We start from the raw sequence: 14,018 nt of genomic DNA, 5'->3' as shown, positions 1-14,018 counted from the left end.
TCTGTGTCGTTCATTATTAATTTTATCTTTTTCTTGTATAAACCTTACTTACCTTTACCTTACCCTGTAAGGTATAACGTGTCTACATGTATAGTGATGACTTGAAAACCGCTGGGCCACCCGAACCCACAATGTCATCATAAATTATAATGTTTGCTTAGTCAGCTAAAATAAGTGGGTGGGGCTCGTTGCTAGCTCCAGTATGCATGCAACAAAGACACTGAGCTAACTAAGATGCTTGTAGCTAAGGTATGAGGTATGGGCGAGTCTGACCCAGCTGGCAGCGTGGTTACAGCCACGACGAAGGAGGTCCACAGCAACAGTAGTCCTCAGGGAAAGAAGAAACCTCCCTTGCAAACCAGACCAGGGAGATTTACTTTTGTTGACTCTATCAAAGAAGGTTTCCGAAAAATAAGCAACTACAAGGACAGTGCAAAGAGAAAGGAGACAGTTGTTCAGAGGCAGTCTGTAGTCATCTCTCCAGAGAAGAGGAGAGCTGGTGGGATTGTTCTGGGGGCCAAAAGAAAAGGTGGTAGGGGTCCCAGTGGAGAGCTAGAGGTTGGACACTCCAACAAGAGGAAGACCAGCTTTGAGATGTTCTTAACTACCCTGCCCAAGTGTGATCCTGTGGCCAGAACAGAAGGATGGTTGTATCAGCAACCTGTGGAGTGGACCAAGGTACGTAGCAGATAATCTGCATTACTAGCTCACTGACTTGTATTGTATATTCCGTATATAGGATCCGGTGTTCAAGACCCTCACCTCCCTCCCCCAACGTGGTCGTATCGTACCCCTCCCACAGCCTCCGATGACGCGAGTATCAACTGTTGGCTATGAGACATCAATATCGTACTGTGAGAGTGAGAGGGGGACTCATGGGAGGGGCACACCACCCCCTATAGACATGGGACAGCCACGCCTCGATGACCTCTTCAGGCAACTTCATGTAAATGCATTGTGTTTACTCTGAATAGTATTGGTTGCTCATATTAGGCTATTTAAAAGTGTGTAGCAAGGTGACTTTATTTATTGATTATACAGGTGAAGCAGGAGCATCAAGCTCGGAAGGAGATGGGCAGACAGGGAGAGACGCATTTATCTAGTAGGAACTTGAGGGACATCGAATCAGCGCAAGTAATAGGTAGGCACAGGGAATACTGTTAGCTGAGTATGTGATTAGACAACCCCCCCCTCACAGGTTATCCTCCTGGTGTCACTTCAGAGCTCCTCCCCTTCCTCTCATCGACTGGCTACTACAGAGCCGAGCCTCCCTCGATATTACACAAGAACTCGTTTTATTATAACCAGGCTGTTCGACAAGATACGTTCCAAGACACACGTTGTTGCGAGTGGGGCAACTGTTCAGTCAGGTTCTCCTCGAGTAAAGAGCTGCTTGAGCATATGCAGAACGAACATATCTCGGTGTTGCCTTTGTATCACTCAAAGTACAAGGTTCACAGTTCAAGAGGTCATCAATTGATATGCCGGTGGAGAGACTGCTTTGAAGTGTTTGATGCTCGTTACAAATTGTTTCTTCATATTCAGACATCTCATTTCAAGCAACATAAGACAACTACAACACCAAAGGTAAACATTGTTTGTACCCTATGAACCCGTCCATCCACTAGTCCCCCCCCCCCCACACACACACACACACACACAGATGGAAAACGAATACTGTTCTCCACAGGAACACAAGTACGCTACACACCCTCTCAGAAAACCACCCACCACTACCACCACCAAATGCTACCCCACCCACGAGCGAAGTTCCCTCCATGTGATCAGCATCCCCTTCCCTGACGTGAGCAGCAGACAGACTGTGCAGCACAGCAAGAAGAAACACTACAGATCAGTACTCCACCCATTACAGCCAGACAGAACTCAAAACCGTGACAACTATAAACCTGGAAGATAGCTATAATCATAGCAATCCACATTTGGCTTAATACATTGTTTTGATTGTAACTCTCATTTCATTTGATTAATGGATCCAATTTTTTCGACAAAATAATTATTACAGACAAAAATAGAGATTGGGTATAATGAGTTTGAATGAGTGCAGGTGCTCAGAATAGACAATAGATGTGACAAATTCATCACACACAGTTGACATGCTTGAGAGAGGATTCATGAATGTTAATAGCACGCCACTGATTTGACAAAAGTGAAAAAATGAATATGATTTGGCAATATTCAAACAGTTCGGCGTGATGGATCGTATGATGCGGGGCTTGCTTGATTGATCAAGGGGGAGCCGCTATTCGTACCCTTTAAAGGTGTACTCTGAAGCCGTCCTAGTTGATTGATCAAGGGGGAGCCGCTATTTGTACCCTTTAAAGGTGTACTCTGAACCTGTCCTGGTTGATTGATCAAGGGGGAGCCGCTATTTGTACCCTTCAAAGGTGTACTCTGAACCCGTCCTGGTTGATTGATCAAGGGGGAGCTGCTATTCGTACCCTTTCCAGGTGTACTCTGAACTCGTCCAATCAGTTTTGAGCCTTGAGGCCGATAAACACCAAAAGCAGGCTTCTTAACAGTTTGAGGGTGTGGCGATGACGGTAATTCTGGAGAAGCAGTGATAGTTTTGTTGTCAGCAACAGTTTGTGGAGGAGGGCGGTTGAAGTGGCCAGACATCGTACAACTCTCTTTGTCCCAGGACAGAGGTACCATACCGAGGTCGCCATCGAAACGGTTCTTAGTCACCTGGAGGGAGAAATAAAACTGTTGTAAAACAGCTAGTAGTACAAAATGCATCAAAGAGCCAGTAAAATGGGCCCTGTTTACGCTTAACATTCAATCAAAGCATTTGAAAGCGCTTCCTGACAAAACGCTTTGCGTGTAAACGAGCTAGATCAACTTGTCATTCGTACATGTATGTATCTTTGATCTGAACACAATAAACACATAATTAGACCACTCCTACACAACCTTTGTACCTGTATGTATTTGTCTTTGCCGTGAGGGCACTGCAGAATGATGACATTGTCCGCCTCTTGGGCTGCCTTGGCAGTGCCAAATATGGAGGCAGTGGTAAGTGGGTTGTTGTCATCCTCCTGCACAAAATAATGATAATCAGATGGACTGTGGTGGTGGTGGTACATAGCAGATATGACACTGAGTTCACAAACACTGAACAGCAGTATATATGAATGCACACATGATGTGCAGTCAAATAGTATAATGAGAGAACACACACTACAATGCAACAGTGGGACATACACAGACAGAGTACCCCCCCTTCACCTTCCTGGGATGAATCACCACAGTGACATGCACATCTTCAGCTGAGGCAAACCTCCTCAGTGCTCCAATGGCCTGGTTTTGGGCAGAATATGTATCCAAGATGTTGGTACTTCCCAGCATGAACTGAAGGTTGTCCACTATCACGTGCTGGATGTTGTGAGCATACACAGCGTGGGACATTGTCTGGGGAGGGGAGGAGCAATGGATATTGTGAGCATACACAGCGTGGGACATTGTCTGGGGAGGGGAGGAGCAATGGATATTGTGAGCATACACAGCGTGGGACATTGTCTGGGGAGGGGAGGAGCAATGGATATTGTGAGCATACACAGCGTGGGACATTGTCTGGGGAGGGGAGGAGCAATGGATATTGTGAGCATACACAGCGTGGGACATTGTCTGGGGAGGGGAGGAGCAATGGATATTGTGAGCATACACAGCGTGGGACATTGTCTGGGGAGGGGAGGAGCAATGGACATATTAGGTGTATAGTTAGAGCTACAAAATGAATGTTTTACTTTTGCAAACGGACGTTCCTAATCAAAGCAGTGGCTACATAGAGGACAGTTCCTGATTAAAGCAGTGGCTACATAGAGGACAGTTCCTGATTAAAGCAGTGGCTACATAGAGGACAGTTCCTGATTAAAGCAGTGGCTACATAGAGGACAGTTCCTGATTAAAGCAGTGGCTACATAGAGGACAGTTCCTGATTAAAGCAGTGGCTACATAGAGGACAGTTCCTGATTAAAGCAGTGGCTACATAGAGGACAGTTCCTGATTAAAGCAGTGGCTACATAGAGGACAGTTCCTGATTAAAGCAGTGGCTACATAGAGGACAGTTCGCTACATAGAGGACAGTTCCTGATTAAAGCAGTGGCTACATAGAGGACAGTTCCTAATCAAAGCAGTGGCTACATAGAGGACAGTTCCTGATTAAAGCAGTGGCTACATAGAGGACAGTTCCTGATTAAAGCAGTGGCTACATAGAGGACAGTTCCTGATTAAAGCAGTGGCTACATAGAGGACAGTTCCTGATTAAAGCAGTGGCTACATAGAGGACAGTTCCTGATTAAAGCAGTGGCTACATAGAGGACAGTTCCTGATTAAAGCAGTGGCTACATAGAGGACAGTTCCTGATTAAAGCAGTGGCTACATAGAGGACAGTTCCTAATCAAAGCAGTGGCTACATAGAGGACAGTTCCTGATTAAAGCAGTGGCTACATAGAGGACAGTTCCTGATTAAAGCAGTGGCTACATAGAGGACAGTTCCTGATTAAAGCAGTGGCTACATAGAGGACAGTTCCTGATTAAAGCAGTGGCTACATAGAGGACAGTTCCTGATTAAAGCAGTGGCTACATAGAGGACAGTTCCTGATTAAAGCAGTGGCTACATAGAGGACAGTTCCTGATTAAAGCAGTGGCTACATAGAGGACAGTTCCTGATTAAAGCAGTGGCTACATAGAGGACAGTTCCTGATCAAAGCAGTGGCTACATAGAGGACAGTTCCTGATCAAAGCAGTGGCTACATAGAGGACAGTTCCTGATCAAAGCAGTGGCTACATAGAGGACAGTTCCTGATCAAAGCAGTGGCTACATAGAGGACAGTTCCTGATCAAAGCAGTGGCTACATAGAGGACAGTTCCTGATCAAAGCAGTGGCTACATAGAGGACAGTTCCTGATTAAAGCAGTGGCTACATAGAGGACAGTTCCTGATTAAAGCAGTGGCTACATAGAGGACAGTTCCTGATTAAAGCAGTGGCTACATAGAGGACAGTTCCTGATTAAAGCAGTGGCTACATAGAGGACAGTTCCTGATTAAAGCAGTGGCTACATAGAGGACAGTTCCTGATTAAAGCAGTGGCTACATAGAGGACAGTTCCTGATTAAAGCAGTGGCTACATAGAGGACAGTTCCTGATTAAAGCAGTGGCTACATAGAGGACAGTTCCTGATTAAAGCAGTGGCTACATAGAGGACAGTTCCTGATTAAAGCAGTGGCTACATAGAGGACAGTTCCTGATTAAAGCAGTGGCTACATAGAGGACAGTTCCTGATTAAAGCAGTGGCTACATAGAGGACAGTTCCTGATTAAAGCAGTGGCTACATAGAGGACAGTTCCTGATTAAAGCAGTGGCTACATAGAGGACAGTTCCTGATTAAAGCAGTGGCTACATAGAGGACAGTTCCTGATTAAAGCAGTGGCTACATAGAGGACAGTTCCTGATTAAAGCAGTGGCTACATAGAGGACAGTTCCTGATTAAAGCAGTGGCTACATAGAGGACAGTTCCTGATTAAAGCAGTGGCTACATAGAGGACAGTTCCTGATTAAAGCAGTGGCTACATAGAGGACAGTACATGTACTGCATACCTCAATGACAGTGCTGATGTCAGCAGAGCCATAGAACCCCATGAAGTAGAGAGGGAGATGTTGGAACTTGTCAGCCCAGCTGTCATAGTCGTGCAAGTGCCTCTCTATGTCCACTCTGCAACACAGTGCATACAGTGTAACACTGAATCAGTAACTTCAATATTGTTAAGACATGTATAGCAATAATTTACTGCCTACCCAGAATACTGTTTTAGAAGTGTCTTTGCCAATCGAACATTTTTGATCTCAAAACTTCCCCACAGTGTAGACACCTGCAAGAACAAAGATAGAAAGTAAAGTACACATTATAGCTGTGCAGTACACAAATACATCCCCCTGCATAGCGTACCCCCTGTAAGCACAGGTCCAGGGACATCTCAGCGAGCAGAGTGGTCTTGCCTCGTCCAGTGGGTCCAGTAAGAACAGTTAGTTCCCCCGAGCGATGACCTTTGAGAGAAGAGGTCAACTGAGGGAACCGTCTCCACTTCACTCCTGCTACCATCTCTCTGTTGCTAAATTCCCCGTACACATCACCACGCAGCTACAAGGCACAAGGTCTAATACTCACGCACAACACTCAATCTTTTATTGGTGGTACTTACCTGGTTGAAGCTGAAGATTTGGTCGTGAGCAAATCGCTTGGATCGTGAAATAATGGCTGCCAAATCTCCCTCCTTAGAGAGAGCCCCCAAAGCCGTGGGCAGTGGTCGACCTCTCTCTTGAGAGCTGGAGGAAAATATACGTATATACGGATTCTCGATAAGATGGAGTCTCACTTCTTACCTAACCAGATAGCATCTCTTCAGCCCGAGTTGGTTAGCCAGGTGTGTGGCAGTGTGCTTGGCAGGCCCAGAGCTGCCCAACCACAAGTTGATTTTCTTGAACTGATCGAACTCAGACAGAAACTGCAAGAAAAAGTTCCGTTTAGAAACGACCATAGGTTCTTACATGTATGAAATACTTACTTTGGAGGGTAGCTTAGTGATGTCACTGGGAAGAACAACAGCTGGTAGTCCCGTGCTCTGGTGAATTGCAATGGCGTCCAACTCCCCACCAGCAATCACTATCTACAATAATAATAACAAAGGAAAATCAAATTTGGGGAAGATTACATCACTCACCTCCCTGCTTGCTGGTTCCACAGTACCCCATCCGAAGACCCCCCATACACCCTCCCCTGATGATTGGAGCTCCTCTGTGGGAGGTATTGTCTCTAACCTCACTTTCACCAGGTCCTTGCCGTGGTACCATGGAAACGCCACACACGGCAGCGCAGAGTCTGACAGCAAACTGGAGGACTGTATGAGTGGATACAGAACAATAACAATTATACAAACTAGAGGCACACATTTTGTTGAGCATTGAAAAACAAGTAGTGTAAATTTATCACAGATAACGTACCGCTGAGGTAGCAGTATGAACTTGGTACTTCTCCAGAGCAGGGTTGGTTAACACCTAACACACAGAGAACAAGATCACCATGGGATCACTGTTGCAGCAATTACTCACCTCAATTCCAAACATCTCTCGCAGTCTGTCCGTTGTCTCGGTAGACGACTCCTCCCACTTCCTCGTGCCCGACCAAACCTTCTGAGCATGCTCAGTAGGAACCTTTGTAGCGGTTGTTACTCCGTCTACTACTGCTGAGTCAGTGTCACAAGAGACGGGTGCTGTGGGGGATTTCCCCTCCGTTGACCACTCCAGGAAGTTACTCCACGTTCCTACAGTGGAGGATACATAATTTACGCAAGCGGCCATTATTCCCGCCCACCTCTCACTGCACAGGGCTTGCACACCACGCCGCCAGTGTTATAGTTAACAAACATACTTCCCAGAGTGCTGCTGCTGCTCGAGGCTCCATCTCCTCTCTTGCAGAACGGACACTGGAGAACAAACGAAGACTGGCCTAACTTGTACGAGTACTTCTTCGAGTCGAGTAAAGACTGTATTTTGGTGCGACTGACTGTCTGCAATGCTCTAGTCTGTCTGAAAGAGACCACTTGCACCCAAGCTTGCTCCACCCTTCTGAACACACTGTAAGGAGAGTGATAGTAGATCTACAAATAAATCTCTCACCTCATCATGATATCTGACTAGTTGAGTGCATCCAGATACATCTTCTGCACACTGCAAAAAAGGAAAAACCTGAGGAAAAGCCACGTGGGTATATTTTTTAGGTAAAGATCATGGCAGAGACATAGTATTATTATTGCTGCAAGTGCTACAAGTCTGACCCAGAGTTAGCCTCCTTCACCGGCCTTTCACTTCGTGCGGCCTGGGATCGAGGCTAACCCAGAGTCTGGTCTGTAACCAGGAAGCTGAGTCCAGGGTGGGGCCACGCCCAACTAGGTATACAGGTATATTGTTCAACGATGTCTTACTATACTAGTTTGGGCAGAGTCCCTACGTGTATGCAATTTAAAGCTGTACAGGCAGGTAAAATACTAGGTTGTGGGCTGGTCGGCCATGCACGGCTGACTAGCCTAACTGGTTCAACTAGGCCAGTCCAGAAAAGATCAGGTTTTAAGGATGACAGAGATGGGCGAGTGCTACTATATAAAGAGAGCACACTTCTCTTACTAGTAGTCTACAGCTGTCTATTGTCTGCAATACATCATTTTCCTGAAAGCCGTTTTATATATCTGATCTGAGAGCAAGCATGTCTGGAAAGGGTGAGAGTGAACAGCCATTGGTGCCTACCTGTACTGTGTTCATCAATTTTTTTTGTGTAGGTGATACGAAGAAATCTGCTGAAAAGAAACCTGCTGAAAAAAAACCTGCTGAAAAAAAGGGACAAAAGGACGTGAGTCTATCATCAGTGTGTGAACATTTGCACCTTTTATTATGAATCATTTTTTCCTCCCTGGTGCAAAAGGTGAAGCCAGAGAAAGAGGCAAAAAAAGCTACCCCTGCCAAGAAGGAGAAAAAATGATCAATTTATTAGAACTTGACTTGACAGAATTTATATCTTTTAAATTTGCTACAATTTTGCACCATGTCATGTACTCAAAGTTGACAATTTTTGTTGGAATCTGAACTACATTGTAGAAGCAAAGTCAATGTAAAATAATACTTCATAATAATTATGTAAGTTGGGTTACTCAAATGGGGAGACCATCTGCAGTACAGGGTCAGAAGAGGTACGACATCCGTGTGTCATCCGCATGTCTTTATAAGTATTTAGTTATCAAATATATAATTATAGTGGCACCTCCACACAGCACAGGTTGTCAGACACATTATGAGAATTAAATTTTACCATCACTTCAGATGGCACAGTGAGCTTTCTTCATTAAAGGTAGCTAGCATCAGCTTTCACTAGGCATTGCTTGTGAGAATGGTAATGGGAATTGCTTTCTTCACCTTGTAGCGAGATTGGATATGATACCAGTACAGTGTACTAATGTCATTACTTCCTGCAGCTTTACGACAGGACTGGCAGATTTCTCTAGAAGTTGCTTGGTTTGACAAACAGTTTTGGAAGTTTCTTTGCTGTTACTTACATGTATAGATATTGACATTGAGTCCAGTCCATTGACTATCACTTGCCCACCGGATTGTGAAATCGGTGAATGTATTGCCAGTATATAGCCACGCATAGGTAAATTGTTTGAGACTGTGGGACTGTAGGACAGTACATGTAAGTACCGTTACGTAGGTAGATCTGATGTCTGAACCATGCCAGTCGTATACATGGCACACAAGTAGATGGAGGTAGAGAGTGTCACACCGTGTACCAGAGGAACATAAGTTCTGTATGGTGGCAGAGCACCAAGAGACTTGTCACCAGGAGGTACCTGTAGCTCAGTAGATGTTAGCTTCGTCTTCAGACTTGCTCTGCCCATAGATATGCTCTGCCTAACAGCTTGTTTCTCATTTCTTCATTTCCTCATTTCCTATTTCTCATTTCTCATTCCCTGTTTTATCACCACCCCTGCAGTACAGTACTGCCCAGTGGTGTACTAAAACAAGAGTAGATTAAGAGTAAGAGTGTTGAACTGCTAGTAACAGCAATTTCCTTGACATGTGTCATCACTTGATAGTAATCAGTACTGATTAGTAACACTTCCCAGAAACGCACATGCTGTGATTACAAACCACAGACCACAGTTTACTTATCATTTACATTGTGGTTTACCCATTTGTGTGTGTGTGTATGTGTGTGTTGCAAAGGTGCTTAAAACTGCTGTAAGTACTAAAGCATTCAACTAGGCCCTCAGACCACTGATTACTACTGAGCCAATATCTGGCATATTGCACTGGTGCTCATGCATAGGTCAGTAATGTTCTGATGGGGCATATCATGTGCCGGTGGAATTAGGAAGACGAGTTGACTGTACCGCTTGGGCAGAGAACAATCGCTCACGGTTACCTACTGGGGCAAACATACAGACAGTAGTGTGATAATATCAAGGAACCACTAGAGTGTTGAATTATACTTTTGAAGTTGAAAAGGCCTTTATAAGCCAATCCCATAATTAAATTTATGTTGCTACAAGGTCAGCTAGTAATCGCAGGCCTGATTAAATGATACTTACATGCCATGAATTCCTCTGAGATGGTTTAAAGAGAGCACTTGCCACTATAGAAGGCACACAGTTAATACTTACACATACCATATTTGCTGGTGAAAAACCTTTGCGAATCAGCCAAATCAGCAGAAAATTTGACCCTTTGCAATTTAATTATTGTGTTCTGGCAAGGATCATGCGGTAATAATTTAGGTTTTGCGGATTTTATTGTTGCGAATTGATCAACTATACTTACAAGTGAGAAGACAAAAGACAAAACAAAAAAACAAACCAAGAAAAAACAACAAAAACATGTGACATAATTTTATAAAGTTCCTGGGTGAAAACACATGTTTCAGACCGATAGCACCCGGCCTTCTTGAGTTGCTAGGTCAATAGTGCCAGTGTCTAAGGCCTTCCATGGTGTGGTGGTGGTGAATGACTTCCTAGAGCCTCTGATGCACATAATCTCTGATCTTATGAGGGAGAAATTTAGCCTACACCTCATCCAATTCAGAGTTGTGCTGTATGTTTTGTCCTGTTTCTCTGCCAGCATTGAAGCTAGTTTCTTGTAGACAATATCTGCAGCCGGACCCATACCTCCAGCAGCAGAGAAAACCAAAGGCGTAAACGATCCATGTTCGACTTCTCTTACACGCTGTTCATAAGCTCTCTTCTTCTCCATCTCGTTTCTTCTGTAGCTCTGGGCCATGGTGGAGCGGCGATAGGTAGGTGCGTACGGGTTGAAGACCCTGACATCAAAAAATGCACTCTGTCTATCGTTGCTCCAGAAGCTCTGGGCCACAACATCAAGGCGAGCCCCATCCTCGCGGTTGGTTGTCCTAAGTTGGAACTGCTCTTCCGTCACAGGCTGTAAGGTTGGTTCAATACCCACATCTGGACATACTTCGCTCATAAGATTTGCTGTGATGTTGCGTATTTCATTATGTCTTATTGTTGGAAATCCTCCCCTAGAGCAGCTGAGTACATGCTCTACTGTGAAGTGAAGTCCACAGACACAGTGAGAGGGTAGGTTCTGAGGCCGCCAGCCGTACCTGAGGCAAAGAGCATCTCTGAAGGCTCCCTTGTGTAGCATGAAACCATGCTCTGCAATAGGCAGCGCTGTTATCCAGCTTGAGGTACCTTTCTCTGAGCATACTCCAACCATTTTTTTCAAATTGTTTGATAGTTCTTCATTTAGCTCACTTGCTGTCCTGGCTTCCATCTGTCGGCGGAATTTTTTGGCATTGTTCCTCAGTCTGGCTTGCTCTTGCTTCATTGTAGGTTCGTATATATCGGATTGGTCAAGTATCAGGCTGACTAGTGGTGCTGAGATTGACATGCTCATCGTGAACTGACCAGGGCTTGTTTCACACGGGTTTGCTATACCAAGTCCCCCATGGCGGGCTGGGAGTGCCATTATCTGTCTTTCCAGATCACCAAAGGCATTCTGTCCAGTCAATTTTGGCAAAAAGACTGTCCTTATTGTTTCTTCTAGTGGCTTAAGGAGGTTAGCAATGCCTGGGGTGGTTCGAGCCAAATATGTCCATTTACTAGCGAAACCATGTGTGAAAGCAGCGAAAGCACTGTGAGGTTGGGTGGTGGCTATTGAAGAGAGGCTTTTCAGTTCTTCTAATTGATCAACCATCGCAAAGTTCACAAATGTTTGATGCTCGCAAAACATTCTAGTAATACGGTAGTTAATTTTATGGCTGTACAAGTACAACCATAGATTAAAGAGTTAGAGGGATAGGAAACGGAGTGGTGCATGTGATGAATTTACATTGAATCTGCAGTGGAGCCTCAAAAAGTATTCGCGTTACGCCCTATGAACGAGAACATTTTTGCCGGGTAACTCCCTCAAAATAAGAAAGTTGTGTTTACTCGAGACATCATCTCTTTCAGCAATTTACTGTATAGTGCAAAATTTTCAAGGGGCTTAATTTTTGCGGATTTCGTCGGTTAACAATCCTACACAAAAATTAAGTCCACGAAAATTGTTCAAGAATTATCTGCTATAACGTGTAAAGATTAAAGGCGTGGCTTCCGGTAAGCAGTTATTCCACGAACATTGTGCAACGAAATGCTTTTAGAGGCCATTCTACGAAATATAAGTGCCTCAAAGATTTCGCACTATACAGTATAACACGCCTAGTCCATGAGCCACGTGTAGTACTTGCTAGTAGGTAGTACCAAGGGCGTATAAAAGAAGAGAGGGCATGCAACTCCTATATGAGCAGAGTTCAAACGTGCTAATACATGGAGCTCAGTAGCTAGTTTATACCCTAGTACTAGCTAGCTAAAAGCATAGGCTGGAGGCAGAGGAGGGAGGACACGATTAACCTTAGCTCTAATTAGCTAATTATCGCGACCTTTTAATTACATTCTTTGAACGATTCATCTTTTCTTTCTTTATAACCTCTACATATTGGACACAAGAGCTAGAGCAAAGTATAGTTGGGCGGAGTCCAACCAACGCTGCGCTCTGGGTTGGGTATCAGTACACGTAGCAGTTTTGTTCCACCGGTACTTGAGACAGAGTATGAATATTGTTTAATCTTTAAGTGGCTGACAACCGCATGGCTCAGGGGTGCGATATAAAGAAATCAATTAACTATTTGGATGGCTATTCTAGCTGACTGGATCTAGCTATAGTTGTTTTGGAATTCAAGAAAGACCTCAGACTCTTAGAGAAAGTAGAAGAATACTTTAGCCTGTAATATAAGATTTAGTACAGGCAGAAATAAACTTTTTCATAATAGTTAGACATCTAGCACAAGGAGAGGTACAGCCAGCTATAAGACTACCCCAAGGCTTCTGAGAAGCTTTTCGAAGACCAAAGAAGGCATACATAACACAGGTTTTGTCCAAACTAATGATCTAATCTTATTGGTAGCACAACAAAACTTAAAACAAAGACAAGTCCTTTTAATTAATTAATACATACTGTTCAAGCTTCATTCATAGATGCTAAGATAGACTATGCTTCTTTTCTAGTAGCCTAGATATCCAGCAGGAGCTGTTTCTGCATTCTCCAGAGAAATACAGTGTCCCAGCTCGCCTTGTCAGCTAAATTGAGCTGTAAGGTTTCCCACTTGAACGCAGCAATCTGATTGGGCTGCAAATTTCTTGCAGTGGGAACAAAACTGCTACATGTACTGATACCCAACCATGAGCGAAGCGTTGGTTGGACTCCGCCCAACTAAGCAAAGTAAGCCTTTTCTCCTACTGGAGGTACCCCTATGGCCAAGTTGTCAGGACCTGAAGGTAATAGGACCCCTATAAGAAGCACCTCAAGTACTCCTATCTCTAAGATCCCTGTGAGAAGCATCCCAGGCACTCTGATCTAATCTCTGTGAGAAGCACTCTTGATCCTGGAGACAGGATCCCTATGAGGAGCACCCCAGGCACTCCTGTCTCCAAGATCCCTGTGAGAAGCACCCCAGGCACTCCTGTCTCTGTGATAAAGCTGCAACATGGAATTGTTTAGTTCAGAGTGTCTCCAACATGAAGAACATCAATGACACTAACAGTCTCAGCTTCTAGCACCCCTTTATTTGTATGGTTTGCTCTGTGCCTGCAAGAATTGCCTGTCACTCATACCACAGTACTGTTCTGTGTGTCCCAATATGTAGAGGTTATAAAGAAAGAAAAGATGAATTGTTCAAAGAATGTAATTAAAAGGTCGCGATAATTAGCTAATTAGAGCTAAAGTTAATCGTGTCCTCCCTCCTCTGGGCTGGAGGAAATAAAGAAGAAAACATTGACCGAAATGCGGATCGTCAATGCTATTTACGTAGTCTCATGAATCAGCCGCTGGACACCAAAGGTGCGGCTGATTCATGAGACTAGCTATTTACGTAGCGTTTCCCTCCTCTCCCTTCTTATATC

General features: G+C 44.4%; 3 protein-coding genes and 1 long non-coding RNA gene across 5 annotated transcripts; 2 read left to right on the top strand and 2 right to left on the bottom strand.

The window, feature by feature from the left end:
* The first annotated feature begins 188 nt into the window (after window positions 1–188).
* LOC135346802 (uncharacterized) lies at window positions 189–2,026 on the top strand. Its single transcript, XM_064544544.1, has 5 exons — window positions 189–678; window positions 740–946; window positions 1,042–1,141; window positions 1,199–1,587; window positions 1,664–2,026. The coding sequence occupies exons 1-5, from the start codon at window positions 259–261 to the stop codon at window positions 1,916–1,918; spliced, it is 1,371 nt and encodes a 456-aa protein (XP_064400614.1). The 5' UTR covers window positions 189–258; the 3' UTR covers window positions 1,919–2,026.
* LOC135346792 (twinkle mtDNA helicase-like) lies at window positions 1,970–8,444 on the bottom strand. Of its 2 annotated transcripts, none has more exons than XM_064544531.1 (15): window positions 8,317–8,444; window positions 7,693–7,743; window positions 7,388–7,650; window positions 7,126–7,337; window positions 7,018–7,071; window positions 6,738–6,914; window positions 6,582–6,683; window positions 6,400–6,521; window positions 6,219–6,342; window positions 5,966–6,157; window positions 5,815–5,888; window positions 5,617–5,731; window positions 3,247–3,429; window positions 2,940–3,056; window positions 1,970–2,706 (listed from the first exon to the last, which is right to left on the bottom strand). In XM_064544531.1, the coding sequence occupies exons 2-15, from the start codon at window positions 7,698–7,700 to the stop codon at window positions 2,197–2,199; spliced, it is 2,253 nt and encodes a 750-aa protein (XP_064400601.1). In that variant the 5' UTR covers window positions 7,701–7,743; window positions 8,317–8,444; the 3' UTR covers window positions 1,970–2,196. The 2 variants fall into 2 exon arrangements, with proteins under 2 accessions (XP_064400601.1, XP_064400602.1); XM_064544532.1 differs by lacking the exon at window positions 8,317–8,444 and adding an exon at window positions 7,851–7,917.
* On the top strand, window positions 8,132–8,653 carry LOC135346813 (uncharacterized). The gene is made up of 3 exons (XR_010398110.1): window positions 8,132–8,288; window positions 8,349–8,419; window positions 8,492–8,653. It is a non-coding gene; the product is annotated as an uncharacterized LOC135346813 (long non-coding RNA).
* A 1,643-nt stretch (window positions 8,654–10,296) lies between these two features.
* On the bottom strand, window positions 10,297–11,810 carry LOC135346804 (uncharacterized). Its single transcript, XM_064544548.1, has one exon. The coding sequence runs from the start codon at window positions 11,773–11,775 to the stop codon at window positions 10,483–10,485; it is 1,293 nt and encodes a 430-aa protein (XP_064400618.1). The 5' UTR covers window positions 11,776–11,810; the 3' UTR covers window positions 10,297–10,482.
* Between the last annotated feature and the right edge of the window lie 2,208 nt (window positions 11,811–14,018).

The sequence above is a fragment of the Halichondria panicea genome, chromosome 13 (genome assembly GCF_963675165.1).
Source record: "Halichondria panicea chromosome 13, odHalPani1.1, whole genome shotgun sequence".
In the NCBI taxonomy this organism is placed as follows: Eukaryota; Metazoa; Porifera; class Demospongiae; order Suberitida; family Halichondriidae; genus Halichondria; species Halichondria panicea.
This window is presented reverse-complemented; position numbering and strand designations above follow the sequence as displayed.

What these genes read in the sequence shown, in the direction of transcription:
- LOC135346802 (XM_064544544.1), top strand. Translation starts at nt 259, where the DNA reads ATGGGCGAGTCTGACCCAGCTGGCAGCGTGGTTACAGCCACGACGAAG. An exon ending in AACCTGTGGAGTGGACCAAG is followed by an intron (nt 679 to 739) that starts GTACGTAGCAGA and finishes TTCCGTATATAG; the next exon opens with GATCCGGTGTTCAAGACCCT. An exon ending in ACCTCTTCAGGCAACTTCAT is followed by an intron (nt 947 to 1,041) that starts GTAAATGCATTG and finishes TTGATTATACAG; the next exon opens with GTGAAGCAGGAGCATCAAGC.
- LOC135346792 (XM_064544531.1), bottom strand. An exon ending in GAGAGATGTTTGGAATTGAG is followed by an intron (nt 7,072 to 7,125) that starts GTGAGTAATTGC and finishes TCTGTGTGTTAG; the next exon opens with GTGTTAACCAACCCTGCTCT. An exon ending in CTTCTAAAACAGTATTCTGG is followed by an intron (nt 5,732 to 5,814) that starts GTAGGCAGTAAA and finishes ACTGTGTTGCAG; the next exon opens with AGTGGACATAGAGAGGCACT.
- LOC135346804 (XM_064544548.1), bottom strand. Translation starts at nt 11,775, where the DNA reads ATGGTTGATCAATTAGAAGAACTGAAAAGCCTCTCTTCAATAGCCACC.